Consider the following 22,186-nt stretch of genomic DNA (forward strand, 5'->3'; position numbering starts at 1 on the left):
CGATTAAAAAAAAGAGAAAGAAAGATAAATGCAAAACATACCTTAACACTAATAAAATTCATTCCACTCTCTCGTGCAATTACTCCAGCTAGTAAGGTCTTTCCTGTTCCAGGAGGACCATACAACAGTACCCCTGTTCTCTGTCGTATGGGCAAGTTTGCAAATAATTCTGGGTACTGAAAAATACAAAAATATGATAAAAATGATAAAATGATAAAAATGATAAAATGATAAAAATGATAAAATGATAAAAATACGATAAAAAGCTCAACAAATGACTAAGCAGGAGCCAAAGAGCAAGGTATAGAAAAAAGTATTCAGATACTTTCCTGTTAATAAAGCTGTTAATAAACTGCCACCTTTATTAACAGTACAACAATAGAAAATAAAATTCCTACTCAAAACAATAAATGAATTCAAAGAAACTACCACAGATTTTTCCCAATTGGACCATGGAACACATTCTACACAAAATGCATATAACTGCATTAAGAATATCTTTCCGGGGCTGGCCCACGGCGCAGTGGTTAAGTTCACATGTTCCACTCAACAGCCCGGGGTTCGCTGGTTCAGATCCCGGGCGCTGACTTACACACCGCTTGTTAAGCCATGCTGTAGTAGGCGTCCCACATATAAAGTAGAGGAAGATGGGCACGGATGTTAGCTCAGGGCCAGTCTTCCTCAGCAAAAAGAGGAGGACTGGCACCAGATGTTAGCTCAGGGCTAATCTTCCTCAAAATAAAATTAAATTAAAAAAAAGAATATCTTTCCATTTTTTCCTGTTTATTTTTTTAACCATTATAAAAGTACTACATTAAAAAATAAAAACCAATCTTTTAACAAGTATACCACCTTCTACTTGTATGGTTGACAGAGCAAGTTATGACAGCTATGCATATTCAAATATATTCAATCAAAGAAAGAGAAGAAATAATAGAGAAGCATATGTAGTGATAACAGACAGTAAAATCTCCCAAGTGTCTCCATGCTGAACAAGCAATTCAGTTTCTAAATCACCAACTTCTCAGAGAGCAAGAAAACGTTCTGAACAGGTGAGCCAAACATCAGGCTAGTGTCAGCAATATGCTGGTCTCCTCAATTAGGTATGTTTATTTAGTTCCACCTGTTGACAAAATTCTAACCCCATCTCTGCCTCCATTCTAATCTGAAAAAGGCCCCAAAGTCAGCAGTTATGCAGGTGGCCTCCAAGTATCTGGATGCTAATACGTGGTGCCCAGACCCAGCATTTAGGGTCATGATCCTGCTGCCACATACTTCCGTACCCATGTTCTCTCAAACAGGCTTTAACCCACAGTCCTGGACTGCACTCAGGGTATCGCAGGCCCCACTGGCCACCGTTCCCAGGACTTGCCATCTAGTTACCTGTCACTGAGTCCTTACCCATTTCTTTACCTCTTTGCATGGGTCCCTGATATCATGCAATGATCCTTATCTCTCAGGTTTCTGATTCAAACAAGCTACCTCCTAGACTCTACCTTCTGATCTGAAAAACAATCTACATCTGCCCCCTTTATCCTGCCATCTGCCTGATCAATGCTGTCTTCTAACTCTGCCTTTCCAGGACTGACACCCAGAGTCTAGAAATCTGGCTTAATCTATCAGTTCTGTGGACCTAGATGACTCTTCCACCTCCCATCTTATTCCTGTCTATTTCTGTTCAAATTCCAGCTGACAGTTCATTTGCTATAGTAAAATCTGAATGATTCAAGCAAAACAAAAGAATTGTGAAATTCACATCAAATTGTATTTACTATAAATATCACCCCAGTTTTCTTTGTAAGTTTCTTATGGGCAAGGAGTATATTACATACTTTAAAAATCTATTACAGTACCAAAAATAGTGCTGGACATTTATTTGGTAACTCAGAAAATACTTGTTGAATCAAACTGAGATTGGGCAAGCCAACAAATAAAGCCAAAGCCAATGATTCAGTGGTTCTTCTGGGAGTAAGCACTTTTTTTTTTAAGTACCTTAGCTGGTAACTGGATAGTATCCACGAGTATCTGTCGAACTTCATGTAATCCACCGATCTTATCCCAGCCCAGGTCCCTAGGTTTATGCAGGTTGACATTTCGCAGAGATGCAGGAACAAATCCTTGGAGAGCCTTTTGGAAGTCCAATGTTGTTAAAACTAATTCTGTTTAAAAATAAACAAAAGTTCTTTTGGTAGTCATATTTATATATGAAGTTTCAAAATACAACATCAACTTAGCTGGAAATGCCAATTTTCTACTCAAATAACTACCTATTTGAATACTAAAATGGGGTATATTTAATTCTTGCCTTACTGCAATTACATTCCTCCACAATGGAAGGAAGATTCGAAATTTTGGTTTTAACAGTAAGACATACCTTCCCTGGTGGATATACTCTGATGGGAGAGACGAGAATGAATGGCTCGGTCCACAAGCACTGTAAAATCTCTAGCCACAAACCCTTCAGTTTCTTTAGCTATATGTTGCAGGTCAAGAGCAGTGAATTTGTTTATATCACCGTCCAGTTTATTTTTTATTACATTATACAGAATTTCATATCTTTGCTCCTAAAGAAAAAACACAAAATTCAAATTTCTAATTTTACTCAACTGTAAATTTTAGTACATATATTTTGAGAAAAATCAGGTTGACAGAATCTACAGTGACAGAAAGCAGATTGGTGGTTGTCTACGGATAGAATGGGGCAGGGACAGATTGCCAAGGGGAACTAGGAAACTTCTGGGAGTGATGGAAATGTTTGCTACCTTAATTGTGGTGATGGTTTCATGGTGTGTACATATGCTAAAACTGATCAAACTATACATTTTAAATACTAAGTTTGTGGTCTTCAATTATATCTCAATAAAGTCATAAAAAAAATCACGTTGATAAATGATTGCTATTTCTTTCTTGGGTAAGAAGCCTTCTTAGTAATATCTGGTTCCTTTTAGAGTGTTTTTATTGTTGTTCCTATAAAACTTACTTCTAAAAACATATTCAATGACCAATACCACTACTATTCTGTTATGCTTAGTAACAGGTGTAATACTTTTGTTCTTCAATAACAGTTAATTAGCACAGGATCTGAATATTTAGGGTAGATGCTAGGTAAGAATCTTAAATAAAAAGTTAAAATGTGCTGGCCAGTCCCACAAGAAACTCTTTTGAGCTCACTGCTACTAAAACCATCATGAAGATGAGTCCCCAAAGGGGTGATATTGTGACTTATAATAAGAATTATATATTTGGTCTTTGTCCCCATTTCTGGCAGAGAGCTCCTAAAACCTTAGAATTTCCTAAGTGATAAGAGTGATAAAGGTGTCTTGATAGTCCTAACAAAGCCCTTTCAACCACATCTGAGTTTATATTAATGAGGTGACTTTTGGAAAGCACCTAAGGATGGGGGCTGGCTGCCAGGGGCACCAGGAACTTTTAGTCCCATTCCCTGATTTCCAGGGAGGAAAGAGGGACTAGAGGTTGTATCAACTGCCAATTGCCAATGATTTAATCAATCATGCCTATGTAATGAAGTCTCCATTAAAACCCAAAAGGAGGGAGTTCAGAGAGCTTGATGAACCACGTGCCACCGTGCCGGTCCCCAAACTCCGCAAGGACAGCAGCTCCTTTGTTTGGGACCTCACCCTATATATCTCCCTTCATCTAGCTGATTTGTATCCTTTAATATCCCTTGTAACGAACTGGTAATCTAGTGAGTAAACTACTTTCCTGAGTTCTGTGAGCCGCTCTAGCAAATTAACTGAACTCAAGGAGGGGGTCACAGGAACCTCTGATTTCCAGCCAATGAGTCAGAAGCACAGGTGACAACCTGGACTCGTGATTGGCATCTAGAGTGGAGAGCAGTCTTGTAGGACTGAACTCTTAACCTGTGGGATCTGATGCTATCTCTGGGTAGAGTGTGTCAGAATTGAGCTGACTTGTAACACATCCAGCTGGTGTCTGAAAACTGCTTGGTGGTGGGGAAAACCCACACTTTGGAAATAGGTGCCAGAATTGTAGTAGACACAGAACATTAGTGTAGGTAAAAAAAAGTTCAGTTAACCAAATTTTTAAAAGATGTCTATTTACATTTCTCACTGCTCTTTCTCATTAAAAAGAAATGCTTTTAAAAGGTAACCGTGTGAGGTGACAGATGTGTTAATTAACTTGATTGTGGTAAATATTCCACAATGTATACATATATCAAATTATCACGTTGTACACTTTAAATATATACAATTTTATTTGTCAATTATAGCTCAATAAAGCTGAAAAAAATTCTAATTTCCATGACGTCTTTACAGATTTCATCTATGGGAAATGAGGAAGTTCAGAATTTTTAGGGTTTTTGTTTCTTTTTAAATGAAATAGAAAAAGAAGACTTTAATGGGAGAAAAAAAAATAAGAAATGCTGTTTTCAAAAAAGCCATTTCCAAGACTGGCCCAGTGGTGTAGTGGTTAAGTTCACACGCTCTGCATCCGCAGCCTGGGGTTCACAGGTTCGGATCCCGGACACAGACCTCGCACTGCTCGTCAAATCACACTGTGGTGGCATGCCACACGAAAAATAGAGGAAGACTGGCACACATGTTAGCTCACTGACAATCTTCCTCAAGCATTAAGAGGAGGATTGGCAACACATGTTAGCTCAGGGCCAATCTTCCTCACAAAAAAATTTTTTAAAAAAAAGCCATTTCCTTGGAAAGTATATAGTAACATTTCAGTTGGTTATAAATGAAAATTGTGCATCTAAACAAAACATGTACCAAATGTCAACTTTTAAATATTCTTAAGATCACTAACATGAGCATAAGTGTAAAGCCATAAATCATTAATAAAATTGAAAAATAATTTATATAAAAAGAAACATATTTCAACAATCATCACAAGTAGTATGTTACCTGATCAGGAGGTTGAATATGTTGGATGCACTGAAATATGTGAATGCCTTGAGCAGAAACAAGTAAAGGATGCAGAGAATGGTGAGACTGGCTTGTGGCAATCAGTGCAACCAAACTTCCCATGGAAATAAACTCTTTCATCATATCATTCAAAGCTAGAATTAAGCAATATAGTGTAAAAGCTTAGTAAATATAAACGTGAAATTTTTAAATTATACACTCCTTAAAAATAATGATAACCTAAAGTCAAGGTTTAAGGTGGAGTATGAATGGTATGGCTCCTTCATACTTTTTAAAATTAAATCTTCCATTCACTCACTGGTTTATCTACTGAGGACCTAATATTGGTTAGGCTCTAATCAATCAAATGGAGGCAGCGAAGGAACTGTAAACTCCGTCTGTATAAACAGAACAATGCCTAGCGAGGTTCCTTACTTCTGGATCTTATAAAGTAAATGAAAAGGAGTCTTTGAAATAAATATTATGGAAGGATGATAAATTTCCATATTGTGTTATATTAATTATGCAAAATACAGCTCATATTCCAATGACTCCCTGAACAATCTCTTTCCACCCCAGGTCTTGCAAGGTTTGGTTGGTTCAAGGTTGGAAGTGAAACAGGCAATACTCAAATATATCTCTGTCCTGACCTAGAAATTTGCAGCAATCTTTTAACCACTAGACTAACAAGTCTTGCAGATGCTACAGGATTCAAAATGTCAGATTAACATTAGTTCATAATAACCCAAGCCACTGTGGTTGCATTTTGTATCTATTTCAGCTCTCAAGAATCTTGAGGTAGGGGCCGGCCCAGTTGCACAGCAGTTAAGTTCGCACGTTCTGCTTCTCGGCGGCCCGGAGTTCACCGGTTTGGATCCCAGGTGCGGACATGGTACCACTTGGCAAAAGCCACGCTGTGGTGGGTGTCGCATGTATAGAGTACAGGAGGATGGGCATGGATGTTGGCTCAGGGCCAGTCTTCCTTAGCAAAGAGAGGAGGATTGGCAGTAGTTAGCTCAGGGCCAATCTTCCTCAAAAAAAAAAAAAGAATCTTGAGGTAACTGAATGCTGCCAAAACCTCCAGCCCGCCCACCTCATCCTCTCCTTGAACTCTGAGCTCCAGGCAATGGAACAGGCCCTAAGATGCCAGGATTTCTGGTACCTCTGTGCATTTGCCTGTGAACCACACTTCCTTTGCTTCTTCATTAGCATGAAGCTGCTTCATGCTAATTCCTACTCCTCCATCAAAACTCATCTCAGTTACCAAATCCTCCTAAAATCCTTCCCAGATAACTTCTTACCCCCAACACCACCCCCAATTTAGGGTATGTGCTCCTATTGTACCCTATATATATTTTTAGCAGAGCATATCCTACTACCTTCTAGTTGTGTCACCATGATCAAATTAATTCATCTCTGAATTTTCATTTACTTGTCCGTAAAATCAAGAGATTATTTGCATGTGGAATACAAAGCAATCCGTAGCCCAGAGAGAGCACTCAAGATACAGCAGCTATCATTATTACTATCAGTATTCTGCACTAAAACTGCCTGTGTGCTTTTCCTTCCCTCCAGAATTTGAGACTACAGACTGTGAACAAGCATTCAACAAATATTGGTCAAATGAACAAAAGCAAGAGTAAATCTGTCTAATTAAACAATTTCTCACAAGTATAGGAGAATGAAAAGGCCCCAAAAGACTAACCATGACGTTGCAGAATTTTCACACTGCTCTTAGTCTCCCGACTTTGCTAATATAGGACAGCTGTAGAACGGCAGCAGAGGCCCCCAAAGCACCACAGAACACAGCACATGTTCATTCTCTGAAGGGAGCAGATTTACCATTAAGACTAAAAATGCTGTCTGACAAAAGAAAAAGGCCTGACGTCAGTGAGGAGAAGCGTTACCATGTGCGAGCCGCTGGCTCTGCACGGTGTCAGGACTGTGCTCGTGTTCCGGGAGAGCAGGCAAGCCCACAAGGAGATCGAGGTCATCCAGCAGAACCACCGAAGGCTGCCTCCATGCCGCCTCTGAGAAAGCTGTCTCTAGGGTTTTTCGTATGTTTTCAAGTCTTTTTCCTTCATACAGAACATAAGAAATGGTTTCAATGTTATTTCAGGGCCGGGAAAGTTCAGGCTGCCCTTCTGAAAGCATCAGAAAAGCTCAACATTGATTTAACAAAGAAAATTTGATCCATATTTTGTTAATACACCAATCATGAAATTTTGTTAATCATTAACATGGTTTAATTAATACAGCCTCAAAGCCCTCAATTTTATAAAACTGAAAAAAGGAATATGATATGCTACTATAATTTCTGCATTTAGATATTTATTTATATGTAGCTTCATTCCATAATTTCAGATGGCCTACAACATAATAATAAAACAAAAGCAGGATGTGTGAAAATGTAAAAGAGAGTAGGGGATCGAGATTCAGATAAAATTGAACACAAATGTAGCTGCCTAGAGATCCTAGAATTGTTATATTTGAATCATAAATTTGGCATCGATCTTCCTGGTGAATTACAAAGTTTTAACTTCCAAAGACCAGAAAACATACCAATTCATAAGCCAATGTAAAGAGTTCCTGTTACTTAGCTCTAAAACAAAATTTTCACATGTGGCTTCAAGCAGGACGCTGGGAGATGGACAATGTCTCTAAAACCACCCTTACATCCTATGAAGTAATGGGCTCTCAGAAGCTCTTTCTCAGTTTCTTATTGTATACTAGATATTAAAAAAATGAAAACAATGACTAGTTGGGACTATATGGTAGTGGTAGCCAAGGGAAAAGAAAATTAACTACTTAAGGGGGCCAGCCAAGTTTGGCATGCTCTGCTTCAGCAGCCCGGGTTTGGTTCCCAGGCACAGACCTACACCACTCGTCAGCAGCTATGCTGTGGTGGTGACCCACGTACACAACAGAGGGAGACTGGCCCCGATGTTAGCTCAGAGTGAATCTTCTTCAGCAAAAGAAAAAAAAGAGAAGAAAATTACCCGAAGTAAAATCTTTTCTTTTTAAATTGAATAGATAATAATGTAAATGTTAAAGACTTTTAAAAGTACAAAGTACATATGTAAATTGTAATTCTCCTCTTTGCTGTCCACAGCCACCCACTTTCCCTCCCCTGAGGCAACCACTCTACCAATTTCCCATAGCGATTCAGAGATAATTTATACCTATTAGAGTATATTCTAAATATTAACTTTCTCAGAGTGGTGTAAGTTGGGATTTCCAGGAATACACTTTACAAACAGAAAAGTTAAATAAAGATTAAATTTTTGTATTTACTAGGTTAACAGCATTAAATAACATTATTTCTCTTTCTACCAAAAAAGGGATTTATGTAGAGTGTGCCATATTCATACCTCGTAAAGCTTTACAGTCAACTCTCTCCACATGGGCATCCAATATGTCAAATGCTTCTTTACAGATTGCCTTGGCTAAAGTTGATTTTCCACTCCCCTAGAAAATAATTGCTTCATAAGAACACTCAATATATCCAATCACAGAAATAGCTTCTGTCACTGTAGTAACCAATAAGATTCAGGCTCATCAATCAAGGATATACTACAGAATGTTATTATCAATTATATCTCAATAAAGCTGGGGAAAAAAAACAAGACCCACATCCCTGGAACTCTGGGATCACATTGTGGTGGGTGACATTTAGCATAAAGTAAACTAAAAGGAAAGAGTGAAAACCTGGGTTGAGGAAGTTGTAAGAGAGCACTTCAGAATAAGTGGGAAAGAACTATTTCCTAAATACTCAAGTCTAGCAATGAAAAATACATAATATTTATGAAGAAACCAGAAGGCTCCAGCTTCCTAGCCTTAATGGCAGGATTCAAGAATTATATAAACTTCGGCAAGGGTTAACAGACGATAATACAATCTCAGGAATATAAACACCATAAAAAGAGGCATTTCCCCACTCCAGCTCCAATCTCAATTTTTCTAATATTAACAATAATAAGATAATACTTAAAATAATAATACTTTGCTTTGAGAAAGTAAAAAAAAAAAGAAAGTATATACCAGTTTAGTTGCTGTGTGAGATATGCAGGTGTTACAAAAATATGGTTTTTCTTTTAAGCTGCTAAGAGCTAGCTGTTTCCCATGTTTATTATGATGCATAGATAGAAAATGAACATCTAATTTGTTTTTTACAACTTTTTAGCTAAAACAATCATTACTAATTAAATCTTTTACCTTTAAAAACTAATGTTTCATTAGTTGTTACTGGAGGGGAATAATGTGAACATTAAATAATTTTTCTAGATAAATGAAATTTATTCTCATTTAATTTCAACTATTTTTAATGGAAAAAATTTTTTACCCACTTCCCTATTACCTTAACTGTAATTCTAGTTGACAGTTTCTTGGTTATTTACAGTATTACTGTGATCACCAGCCAGTGTACTGTGCAGGCCTCAGAGACTATTAAGGTGGGTAGAACTGTTTACTTTTATACTAAGTGACTTGAGACTACAAAGGGATTTGATCCAACGTGCACTTTCTTTCTTCAAGTAAATCCTTTATTGTTTTCCCGATTATAACACAATATGCAAAAAAACAAAATAATTATAAAGACTTAGACACTCGTGAATGGTAAAAAATCTGTAATCATCCCACCTCAGAGAAGTAACCACTGTCAATAGTTTTCACATATCATCCTTCTAGACACTACGCATCCATTTTATGTGAATTTATAAAGATGGGATTACAGTATTCATGCGGGTTTATAATAAATAATTGTCCTCTTTATCAACATAGAGCTGTATCAGCTCCCTAGTGCACCACATTAGGGATGTCTTCAACCATAACATGTTTAACAAGCCCCTTCCTAGTGTATATTTACGCTGCTTCCAATTTCTAATTATTAGAAGTAAAGCTAAAATAAATACACATATACATATAAGTTTACTCATTTGTCAGCTTATACTTCTAGGATAAATTTCTAGAAGTGGAATTACTATATCAAAAATTATGCATATTTAATATTAAGAAAAGGTATGCATATTTAAAATTCTGCTAAACTTTGCTATAGTGCCCCATAGAAAGGCTGGACATTGGTATATTTTTATAGTTTGTTTAATATAAGTTTCCACAATCAATCTACTGTTATTTCTTACCACTCTTGTTTAGTCTAGCTTAACAGCCCTGCACCAGTTCTAATATTTGTTTTTCGTTAATGTGGACTGGAAAACCAGCCAAGCTTGTTGTGCAAAGTCTGAAATTTAGAGGTATTCAACAAATACTACCATCATTATAGTTTACAAAATTGCATCTATATTTAAAATCAATGGGCTCCAAAGAAAAAGAAATTAGGGAGCCAGCCTGGTGGCCCAGCGGTTAGGTGTGCATGTTGGGCTTTGGTGGCCTGGGGTTCGCAGTTCGGATCCTGGGTGTGGACATGGCACTACTTGGCAAGCCATGCCGTGGTAGGTGTTCCACATGTAAAGCAGAGGAAGATGGGTACAGATGTTAGCTCAGGGCCAGTCTTCCTCAGCAAAAAGAGGAGGATTGGCAGTAGTTAGCTCAGGGCTAATCTTCCCCCCCGCCACCAAAAAAAAGAAAGAAACAGAAATTAGAGGTGCTGGGGTATAGGCCCTGCTTGTCATAATCATTTTGCCTAGTCAGAGGGCCTTTTCTCTTCACTCAAAGTAGTTCACATTTGTATAGCACTTTTTTTTGTTTGTTTTTGAGGAAGATGAGCCCTGAGCTAACATCTGCCGCCAATCTTCCTTTTTGCTGAGGAAGACTGGCCCTGAGCTAACATCTATGCTCAACTTCCTCTATTTTATATGTGGGACACCTGCCACAGCATGGCTTGACAAGTGGTGCATGGGTCCGCACCTGGAATCCGAACTGGCGAACCCCAGGCCACTGAAGTGGGACGTGCAAACTTAACCACTGTGCCACAGGGCTGGCCCCTGTATAGCATTTTTTAATTTACAATGCTCTTTCACATATATTATTTCCTTAAGTGAGGTTAATCCTAAGAAGGCAGAAACTTAAACTGCCTAAGATCCCAGCCAGTAAGTACATGACCAAGGTGGGACTCAAATCCAGGTCTTCTGCTTTCTCTACCTATTAACCATACTACCTTTATATAAGACCATGGAAGGCTGGTTTCTGAGTCAGCAGGATAGTGGTTTCTCAAAATAAATATTCTACCATGATGATGCATTTTGAAATTTCAGACAGGTAATCTAGAAACCACAGAGAGAAGTTGCTATATTTTACCAGCCTTGTATAGCAGGGATAAATCCCACTTAATCAAGGTGTATAGTTATTTTTATAGATTGGTTGATTTGATTTACTAATATTTTTTGATGACTTTTGCATCTATATTCATGGGAGATAGTGGTCTGTAGTTGTCTTTTCTTATACTGTCTGTCTGGTTTTGGTGTTAGGGTAATGCTGGCCTCACAGAAGGAGTCAGAAGTATTGCCTCTGCTTCTATTTCCCTTTGTAAGAGACTGTACAGAATTGGTATAATTTCTTCCTTAAGTGTTGGACAGAATTCACCTCTGAACCCTTCTGGGCCTAGTGCTTTCTGTTTTGGAAGGTTATTAATTATTGATCCAATTTCTTTAATAAATAGAGGCCTTTCACATTGTCTATTACTTCTTGTGTAAATTTTGGCAGCTTGTGTCTTTTAAAGAATTAGTCCATTCATCTAGGTTATCAAATTTGTGGGCACAGACTATTGTTCGTTACTATTATCATTACTACTTTATTATCCTGTTAATGTCCATGGGAGCTATAGTGATGTCCCCTCTTTCATCTCTGATACTAGCAATTTGTGTCCTCTTTTTTTCTTAGCCTGGCTAGAGGCTTATCAATTTTATTGATCTTTTCAAAGAACTAGCTTTTGGTTTCATTGATTTTTCACTACTGATTTCCCGTTTTCAGGAAATTCTTATTATTTCTTTTATTCTGCTTACACTGGATTTAATTTGCTCCGCTTTTTCTAGTTTCCTAAGGTGGAAACTTAGATTACTGGAGCAGTTCCTATACTTTAAATAAGAACCAGAAGAAAGCAACTGAGCTATTAATGGGGAAACAAGTTATTATACTGAAGTTAAAAGTGAAGGGAAATGAAAAAGCCTTAAAATTTTGATTTGAAAAAAAAGCACAAAGACTACACTGTACCCCTGGAAACAACACATGTGTTGGCAGAGAGTAAAACTGTAAGCTCTTTAAAAGGGCAGGTGATCTTTAGCAAGATTGACAAAGATTAAAAAGAGAAAAGACATAAATCACCAATATCAGGAAACAGGACATCACAGTAGATTCTGAAGCCATTAAAAGATAATAAAAGAATAGTACAAACAACTTTATTCTCATAAAATCAACAACTTAGAAGAAATGGACCAATTCCTCAAAAACTACAAACTACCAAATGTCTGCCAAGATAAAATAGACAACTAAGGAAACTGAATTTATAATTAAAAAGTTAACAATAAAGAAATCTCCAGGCACAGATGGTTTCACTAGAGATTTTACCAAACATTTAAAGAAGAATGAACACCAATTTTATACAATCTCTTCCAGAAAACAGAACAGGAGAGAACAATTCTCAACTCATTTCATGAGGCAAGTATTACCCTGACAGCAAAACCAGACAAAGACAGTATGAAAACGGAACACTATAGGCTAATATCACTCATGAACTTAGATGCAAAAATCCTCAACAGAATATTAGCAAACAAAACGCAGTTCTGTTGAACACATTCTATAAAAAGAATAATACGGAGTGACATAAGCATCACGGAAGAATGAGCTCTTCTCTTAGACTCTCCCTCGTAAGATACAACAAAAAAAGGACATTCATAAACCAACAGAGGACATTCACACAACAAAAAAGACATCTGAGAGACCCATGCATCTGAAGGTGGAGGTGCTGAACCCCCTGGGACGAAGTGGAAGGAGTTAGGGGGATCTCCTCTCCCTCCCCTAATGATAGCAACCCAGGGCACAGCTCTGAGAAAAGAGGAGGCAGGAGCAGCTCTCCAGGGGAACACTTTCACTCTCCAAATTCCTTCACAGACTGAGGGAAAGCCCCACACAGAGGTAGCTAAGCTATTGCAGGAGTGTCTTCACCAAACCAGTACTCCAAGAGAGCAGATAGCGAGGGCAGAGCGAGAATGCCCCTGGGATCACACACATAAAAGAAAGCACCCCTCCCCAAGCACAGCGTGCAGAGAGCCTGCACATAGGTTAGAAAAGCAGCAGCTCTGAGTGAGCTAGCTGGCAATCGCTGATGGGCCCTGTGAACACAGAATCCAAAGGACAGGCACAGATGACAGGGATCAAGGCGGGCTCAGACTACACAGCTCCTGACCCCACTCCCAGGTGGAAGGTGGCAGGTGGAAGCTGTGACCAGATACTATCACTATGCAAAGGCAAAACATCACTTCATATCACTATGAAGGCAAAAAACCATGCCATCAAATAGTAGGAAGAAATATATTAACACTCCAGACCAGAAGGAAAATGACAAGCACCCAGAGACCAATCCTGAAGGCACAGAAATTTAAATTACAGAGAATTCAAAATAGCTATCATAAAAAAACTCAATGAGTTACAAGAAAATACAGATAAAGTTCAATGAAAACAGGAACAAAATTAATGAACAGAGGGGATTCTTCACAAGAGATTGAAACTATAAAGAAAAACCAATCAGAAATGTTGGAGATGAAAACACAATGCTTGAGATAAAGAAAAATCTGGAGTCCCTGAATAACAGAGCTGATATTACGGAGGACAGAATTAGCAGACTGCAGGACAGAAATATAGGAATGCTTTAGATGGAGAGAGAAGTAAGACTAAAAAGAAATGAAGAAATTCTTCGAGAAATATCCAACTCAAATAGGAAACGCAACATAAGGATTATAGGTATTCCAGAGGGAGAAGAGAGGGAGACTAGAGCAGAAAGCTTGTTCAAAGAAATAATAGCTGAGAACTTCCCAAACCTGGGAAAGTTACTGAAAATACAAGTCAAAGAAGAGAACTCCTAATTATATCAATGTAAAAAGACCTTCCCCAAGGCATAGAGTAGTAAAACTGGCAAAAGTCAATGACAAAGCAAAAATACTAAGGGCAGCAAGGCAGAAGAAAATAACTTACAAAGGAGCCCCTATCAGGCTTTCAGTGGATTTATCAGCAGAAATCTTACAGGCTAGGGGAGAGTGGAATGATATATTTAAAATTCTGAAAGACAAAAACTTTCAGCCAATACTACTCTACCTAGCGAAAGTATCCTTCAGATATGATGGAGAAATAAAAATTTTCCCAGATAAACAAAAGCTGAGGGAGTTCATCACCACAAGACCCATAACTACAAGAATTGATCAAGAAGGCCCTCATACCTGAAAAAAAGAGAAAGGGTTTACAAAGCATTGAGCAAAGAGATAAATAGGCAGAAAAAATCAGAAAATTGCAGTTCTCTATCAGAACCAGTTAGCAAACACTTAATTATAACACTAGAGATAAAGGGAATGAAAATATCAAACGTAAACATAATCTCATCATTTTAACCACAAACTCACAACACAAGATGGAACAAGTTGTGACAACAACAACTTAGAAGGGGAAGAGGGAAGGCATGGAATCAGCTTAATCTAAGGAAACAGGTTATCATTAAATGGACTATCTTGTCTATAAGATCTTTTATGAAAACCTTTGGTAAACACTAAACAAATAATTAGAACACAGAGACAAATGATAAATAAAGAGAAAATGGTGAAAACCATCATAGAGAACTAACAAACTGAATTGGTAGTCTGAAATACATAGGACGAGAAACAAGGGAAGTACAGAACAACTGGAAAATGAGTGATAAAATGACAGCATTAAGCCCTCATATAGCAATAATCACCCTAAATGTAAATGGATTGAATTCTCCAATCAAAAGACACAGAGTAGCTGGATGGATTAAAAAACAAGACCCAACAATATGCTGCCTCCAGAAAACACACCTCAGCCCCAAACACAAAAACAGGCTCAGAGTGAAGGGATGGAAGATGACACTTCAAGCTAATAGCAAACAAAAGAAACCTGGCATTGCCATACTTGTATCAGACAAAGTAGACTTCAAGATGAAACGGGCAATGAGAGACAAAGAGGGGCAGTATACAATGATAAAAGGGACACCAAGAAAACATAACACTTATAAATATATATGCACCCAACACAGGAGCACCAAAGTACATAAAGGAACTATTAACAAACCTAAAAGGAGATATTAACAACAACACAATAATAGTAGGGGACCATAACACCCCGCTTATGTCAATGGATAGATCATCCAGACAGAAAGTCAGTAAGGAAATAGTGGATTTAAACAAAAAAGTAGACCAGATGGATTTAATAGATATATATGGAACACTCCATCCAAAATAGCAGAACACACATTCTTCTCAAGTGCACGTGGAACATTCTCAAGGATAGACCATGTGTTGGGAAACAAGGCAAGCCTCTATAAATTTAAGAAGACTGAAATCATATCAAGCTCTTTTCTGACAATAATGTTATGAAACTAGAAATCAATTACAAGAAAAAAAGCTGGGAAAGTGACAAATATGTGGAGACTAAACAAGATGCTACTGAACAACCAATGGATCCTTGAAGAAATTAAAGGAGAAATCAGAAAATATCTGGAGACAAATGAATGAAAATACACCATACCAACTCATATGGACTGCAGCAAAAGCGATCCTAAGAGGGAAATTCATGGCAATACAGGCCCACCTTAACAAACAAGAAAAATCTCAAATAAGCAATCTTAAACTACACCTAGCAGAGTTAGAAAAAGAACAAAGCCCAAAGTCAGCAGAAGGAGGGAAATCATAAAAATTAGAGAGAAATAAATGGAATGGAAACAAAAAATACAGCAGAAAGGATCAATGAAACAAAAAGATGGTTCTTTGAGAAGAGAAAGAATATTGACAAAACCTTAGCCAGACTCACTAAGAAAAAAGAGAGAAGGTACAAATAAATAGAATTAGAAACGAAGAGGAGAAATTCAATGGACACCACAGAAATACAAAGGATTATGTAAAACTATATGCCAATACAAATGACTAAGAAAAACTATATGCCAACAAATTGGACATTCTAAAGAAATGGATAGATTCTTAGACTCATACAACCTCCCAAAACTGAATCAAACAGAAAGAGAGAATCTGAACAGACCAATCACAAGTAAAGAGATTGAAACAGTAATCAAAAACCTCCCAAAAAATAAAAGTCAAGGAACAGATGGCTTCTCTAGAGAATTCTACCAAACATTCAAAGATTTAATGCCTATCCTTCTCAAACTATTCCAAAAAGTTGAAGAAGATGGAATACTTCCTCACACATTTTACGAGACCAACATTGCCCTTATCCCAAAGCCAGACAAGGACAACACAAAAAAGGAAAAATCACAGGCCAATACTGCTGATGAACATAGATGAAAAATCCTCAACAAAATATTGGCAACCCAAATACAGCAATACATTAAAAAGATACACCATGATCTAGTGGGATTTATACCAGCAACGCAGGGATGGTTCAACATCTGTAAATCAATGAATGTGATACAGCACATTAACAAAATGAGGAATAAAAACCACATGACCATCTCAATAGATGCAGAGAAAGCATTTGACAAGATCCAACATCCATTTATGATAAAAAAAAAAAAACTCTCAATAAAATGGGAATAGAATGAAAGTACCTCAACATAATAAAGGCCATATATGACAAACCCACAGCCAACATCATACTCAACAGGGAAAAACTGAGTCATTCTTCTGAGAACAGGAACAAGACAAGAGTGCTCACTCTTGCCACTCTTAATCAACATCATACTAGAGGTTATGGCCAGAGAAATTAGGCAAGAAAAAGAAATGAAAGGAATCCAAATATGCAGTGAAGAAGTGAAACTCTTACTGTTTGCAGACTACTTGATTTTATATATAGAAAATTAAAGAATTCATCAGAACACCATGAGAAATAATCAAGAACCACAGCAAAATTGCAGAGTACAAAATCAACTTACAAAAATCAGTTGCGTTTCTATACTCTAATAACAAACTAAAGAAAGAGAACTCAAGAAGACAATCAATTTACAATCGCAACAAAAAGAATAAAATATCAAGGAACAAATTTAACTAAGGAGGTGAAAGATCTATACAATGAAAACTATAATACATTATTGAAAGAAATTGATGACAACATGAAGAAATGGTAAGATATTCCATGCACATGGATTAGAAAACTAAATATAGTTAAAATGTCCATACCACCTACAGTAATCTACAGATTCAACGCAATCCCAATCAGAATCCCAATGACATTCTTCACAGAAATAGAACAAAGAATACTAAAATTCACCAGGGACAACAAAAGACCCCGAACAACTAAAGCAATCCTGAGAAAAAAGAACAAAGCTGGAGGCACCATAATCCCTGACTTCAAAATATACTAAAAATAACCAAAACAGCATGATACTGGTACAAAAACAGACACAGAGATCAACAGAACAGAACTGAAAGCCCCAAAATTAAACCACACATCTACAAACAGCTAATCTTTGACAAAGGAGCTAAGAACATACAATGGAGAAAAGAAAGTCTCTTCAACAAATGGTGCTGGGAAAACTGGACAGCCACATGCAAAGAAGAAAAAAAAAAACCTTTTGCCATGCACAACAATTAACTCAAGTGGATCAAAGACTTAAAGGTAATTCCTGAAACCACAGAACTCCTGGAAGAAAACAGAGGTAGTACACTTTTGACATCAGTCTTAGAAGGATCTTTTTGAATACCATGTCTACTTGGGCAAGGGAAACAAAAGAAAAAGTTAACAAATGGGACTTCATCAGACTAAAGAGCTTCTGCAAGGCAAAGGAAACGGGATCAAAATGAAAAGACAACCCACCAACTGGGAGAAAATGTTTGCAAATCATATATCTGACAAGGGGTTAATCTCCAAAATACATAAAGAACTAATATAACTCAACAACAAAAACACAAACAACCCAATCAAAAAATGGGCAGAGGATATGAACAGACATTTTTCCAAAGAAGATATACAGATGGTTAACAAGCACATGAAAAGATGTTCAACATCACTAATCATCAGGGAGATGCAAATCAAAACTACACTGAGATATCACCTTATACCTGTTACAATGGTTATAATCACCAAGACAAAAAACAACAAACGTTGGAAAGGATGCAGAGGAAAGGGAACCCTCATACAGTGCTGGTGGGAATGCAAACTGGTGCAGCCACACGGAAAACAGTATGGAAATTCCTCAAAAAACTAAAAATAGAAATACCATATGACCCAGCCATCCCACTACTGGGTATTTACCCAAAGAACTTGAAATCAACAACTCAAAGAGACTTATGTTCACTGCAGCATTTTTCACAATAGCCAAGAAGTGGAAGCAATGCAAGTGCCCATTGACTGATGCTTGGATAAAGAAGACGTGGTATATATATACAATGGAATACTACTCAGCCATAAAAGACAAAATCATCCCATTCGCAACGACATGGATGGATCTTGAGGGTGTCACGTTAAGGAAAATAAGCCAGACAGAGAAAGATAAACACTATATGATTTCACTCATGTGGAAGATAAGCAAATACCTGGACAATGAAGACAGATTAGTGGTTACCAGAGGGGAATCATGTTGGGGGGTGGGCATAGGGGTAAAGGGGCACATATATATGGTGACTAACAAATAATAACGTACAAGTGAAATGTCACAATGTTATAAACTATTATGACCTCAATAAAATTTTTTAAAAAAAGAACAGAACACAACCATGTGGGATCTATTACAGATATGCAAAGGCTGGTTCAACATTTGAAAATCAATCAACCCTATCAATACTGTAAAAAACAAAAATCACAGAATCATATCAATTGTTAGAGAAAAAGGGCAGGGAAAGCATCACCTTATGCATCTTATTCATCACCACTTTCTCAATATGTAATAGCAGGCACTTCCAAATGTTAGTGAATGGATGAATGAAGGCTTTCCACATCAGGTATTAACAACCCTCTATAAGAGATGATCAGAACCCAGAGAGAGAGGGATTAAAAGTTATTAGTTAGTGAAAATGAGCACATTTTAACCATATACCTTTCCTCCTGTGAGTAAAAGGGCTCCATTTCGAAGTCCTGCTACAAGGGACATCAACTGCCGAGACAAAGGGCGTCCCAGGAGGCTATGTGTGATGTGCTCCAAGGAGGACACGCCTAAGGAATTCACCCCTCTGCAAAATACACAAATTGTTGCACGATAAAACACTGAAGCAGGATAAAATCTAGCTACAAAAAATTCTGAAACTTTCCTTCCCAGGCTAGTTAATGATTTTTAAAAGAGTAAAATCTTAGAAATTCTCCCTAACTTTAAATTATTGAATTAATGCCAAATCTGAGTCACAGCTTTTAAAACCAGTTTTATTACTTTCAAACATATGCAGTAACTGAAACTTGTGTCCTAATAGGATTCCTTAAGGAGTTTGTCTTAACATACACAAACACCTCCCTTAAAATGATTTTAGTTTGGTAATCAACATGATCATTACTGGGTGCTTCTGAAGTCTTAGAATAATTGAAGACTTCTTTCGTCTTAAACATCACCTCTGAAACCCACATTTCAAACTGTAGATTATGCAAATGTGAACTTCAACCTACTTCCTGACTCTGACTACCACTTCATCTCTGATAAGTATCGTTAATTCCTAAAATCAGAGTCGGAACTAAAGAGATTTTACTTCATACATGAATATTATGCTATATTAAAACATTGTTACTTTATGGTTTAATCCTTTTACTAAAATATTTACAGATTATACTATTATAGGCAATCAAATCACTACATCTATTAAAAGCATCTGTGAAGAATTCTAAGAGGTAATGTTTATATAAGATTCTCATATTGTAGAAGAGATAAAGAAATTAAGAGGAGTTTCTTTTCAGATTTGTCTTAAAAGTTGAGGTAAACACAAATAATCCCAATTATTACATTAATAAGATAGTGAAGGAATAACTTAATTTGAAATATTTTTAAACATTCATCTAATGTTTTCCGATTTAAATTTTTTTTTTTTTTGAGGAAGATTAGCCCTGAGCTAACATCTGCTGCCAATCCTCTTCTTTTTGCTGAGGAAGCCTGGCCCTGAGCTAACATCTGTGCCCATCTTCCTCTACTTTATATGTGGGACGCCTACCACAGCATGGCTTGCCAAGCGGTGCCATGTCCGCACCTGGGATCCGAACCGGCGAGCCCCGGGCTGAAGAGTGGAACATGCGCACTTAACCACTGTGCCACTGGGCCGGCCCCGTAATTTTTAAAATAAGTTTATTAACTCTAGGAATTATTGTTTTATTCAAGCTCAGATGATCCAGGTCATATCTAGTTACTTTCTTCTCACAAATCAAATCTCAAAGTAAAATTTCTAATAAGCTTCAGACTTTCTTATCTAAGAAGACAAGACAAATTACTAAGCTAGGTGTGAAAACAGAAGCAATCCTTGAAAAAATATCTACTAATGCATTAGTAAGATTATTCAATGACATGAATATCTACTTTAATATTTACACAAAAAAACCCTGCCAGAGATAACGTCAAACATGGCTCTAAACATGCTAGTTTGGCCATAACTTCTTACCCCAAGCAGTTCAGCTTTAAAAAAGGAAGAATAAAGTCAATTTCCTCACTGTTTTCTTCTTTTACCATAGGATCCAGAAGGACCTATAGTAGCAAGGAAAAATCAGTTTTACATTTCAAAGTTACATCTTTTGCCTGTTTTTCTTGGGTCGCAGGAAACTGAATTGCTGATTCTGTCATACCAGAAAGAAAAGATACATTATGCATACAAGATCATTACTTAAAATAGCCTTGATAATAATAATTTACTTATCCAAGGAACATAAATATTTATGGTTAACAAGCTGTAAAGAACATCGTCTCCTTAAGACATTTTACAGATATATCTTTATTTGCAATTTTAATTTATGTCACATTTATTCTTCTCACAATTCTTATATTTGTATCTTCTCTGAATGGTATTCCTTCAAGTATATTTCAAAAGTAGAGAAACAATGTCTAGTTCCAAACCACTGAAATTTTAAATGACTAGAGCATCTTCAATTCTTTAAGGACAAGAGTGCATATCATAATTAAAACATAATATTCTAAAAGACCATTTTAAAATACTTCCGGAAGAAAAGTGATTTGAAAAGTAATTTTGTGAAGAGTTGAAAATTTAAGAATTGCCAAAATAATACAGGTTGTGCAGCAAAACTGCAAGTAAAAATATGAATTTAAAAAATCAAAGCCCTAGAGCTGTTTTTCTTTGTTTCAATACTAGAGGAATTTTAAATGATGACCCATTTGCCAGTTAACACAATCAATTCTATTCTTGAAACTTCATTCTGCTGAGGTATTCATTTTAAATTTAGGATAAATCAATAACTTGTTTGGATAAGTTAAAGAGACTATAGAATAAAATATTTTAAATCAAGTTATTCCTTACTCTTATCATTTGAGTTTCTAGTACACTTTAAGACGTAAGGTCTTACAGGTAAATTCACACTTTGTTATCAATGAAAATACTATTTCATTAAATATTCAATACTATGTAATTACTTGTATCATGGTCTTCTGCAGCAGATTAGCACTCAACAGAAAAATATTGTTTTCTTTTTCTTTTTCCCAGGAATGAACTATATTCAGAGAAAACTCCTTCAACCCTATTGAAAAGAAAGTAATAAATGTAGAGTTAGTACTAAAACTGAAATGAGATAATTTATGATTTTAAATTTCAAATTTATTTAAATTTAAATAAAGACATTCTTTGATATGCAAAATCTACTGTTTATCATTATGATGTTTCCTGTTCACATGTGTCACAAGTTGGAAAAAAATTAAACATTTTATGACTTCTTCAGTAGGAAAAAATATCAAAATAGCCAAATTTACCCACCATCTTTAATTCTCAGCTTAACATACTCTTCTCCTGATATTACCAGAGGAAGCGCGGTAGTAGCAGATTGCTGTAGCCACGAACAGAATGCAGTTCTTATGTCTTCTTCACTCACATCTTCAGGCTGCCAGAGAAAAGGAAAGAACAGTGGTGAGTTATCCTCATACCTGAACTTAACCTTAACATCCTTATTTTAACACTTTATCCTGCTAATAAAATGTAAATCTTATTACAAAACCAGGAAGGATGTTCATATTCTATAGGCACAGATTTGGGATTTGA

General features: G+C 36.6%; 1 protein-coding gene across 5 annotated transcripts in view; it reads right to left on the reverse strand.

The window, feature by feature from the left end:
• Positions 1-22,186, reverse strand: part of PEX1 (peroxisomal biogenesis factor 1) — a 52,408-nt gene that overhangs the window by 16,148 nt on the left and 14,074 nt on the right. For all 5 annotated transcript variants that reach the window (XR_011502980.1, XR_011502979.1, XR_011502976.1 and 2 more), the window contains exons 7-16: positions 21,905-22,028; positions 21,568-21,671; positions 20,588-20,670; positions 19,054-19,186; positions 8,267-8,363; positions 6,803-6,973; positions 4,896-5,050; positions 2,375-2,564; positions 1,993-2,159; positions 42-176 (exon numbers count right to left, since the gene is read on the reverse strand). Coding sequence is in view for 2 of the 5 variants with exons in the window: in XM_014842949.3 (XP_014698435.1) it covers positions 42-176; positions 1,993-2,159; positions 2,375-2,564; positions 4,896-5,050; positions 6,803-6,973; positions 8,267-8,363; positions 19,054-19,186; positions 20,588-20,670; positions 21,568-21,671; positions 21,905-22,028 (1,359 nt within the window). In the remaining 3 variants the exon portion in view is untranslated. The remainder of the gene's footprint in view (positions 1-41; positions 177-1,992; positions 2,160-2,374; positions 2,565-4,895; positions 5,051-6,802; positions 6,974-8,266; positions 8,364-19,053; positions 19,187-20,587; positions 20,671-21,567; positions 21,672-21,904; positions 22,029-22,186) is intronic.

This window comes from Equus asinus, chromosome 1, assembly GCF_041296235.1.
Source record: "Equus asinus isolate D_3611 breed Donkey chromosome 1, EquAss-T2T_v2, whole genome shotgun sequence".
NCBI classification, from domain to species: domain Eukaryota; kingdom Metazoa; phylum Chordata; class Mammalia; order Perissodactyla; family Equidae; genus Equus; species Equus asinus.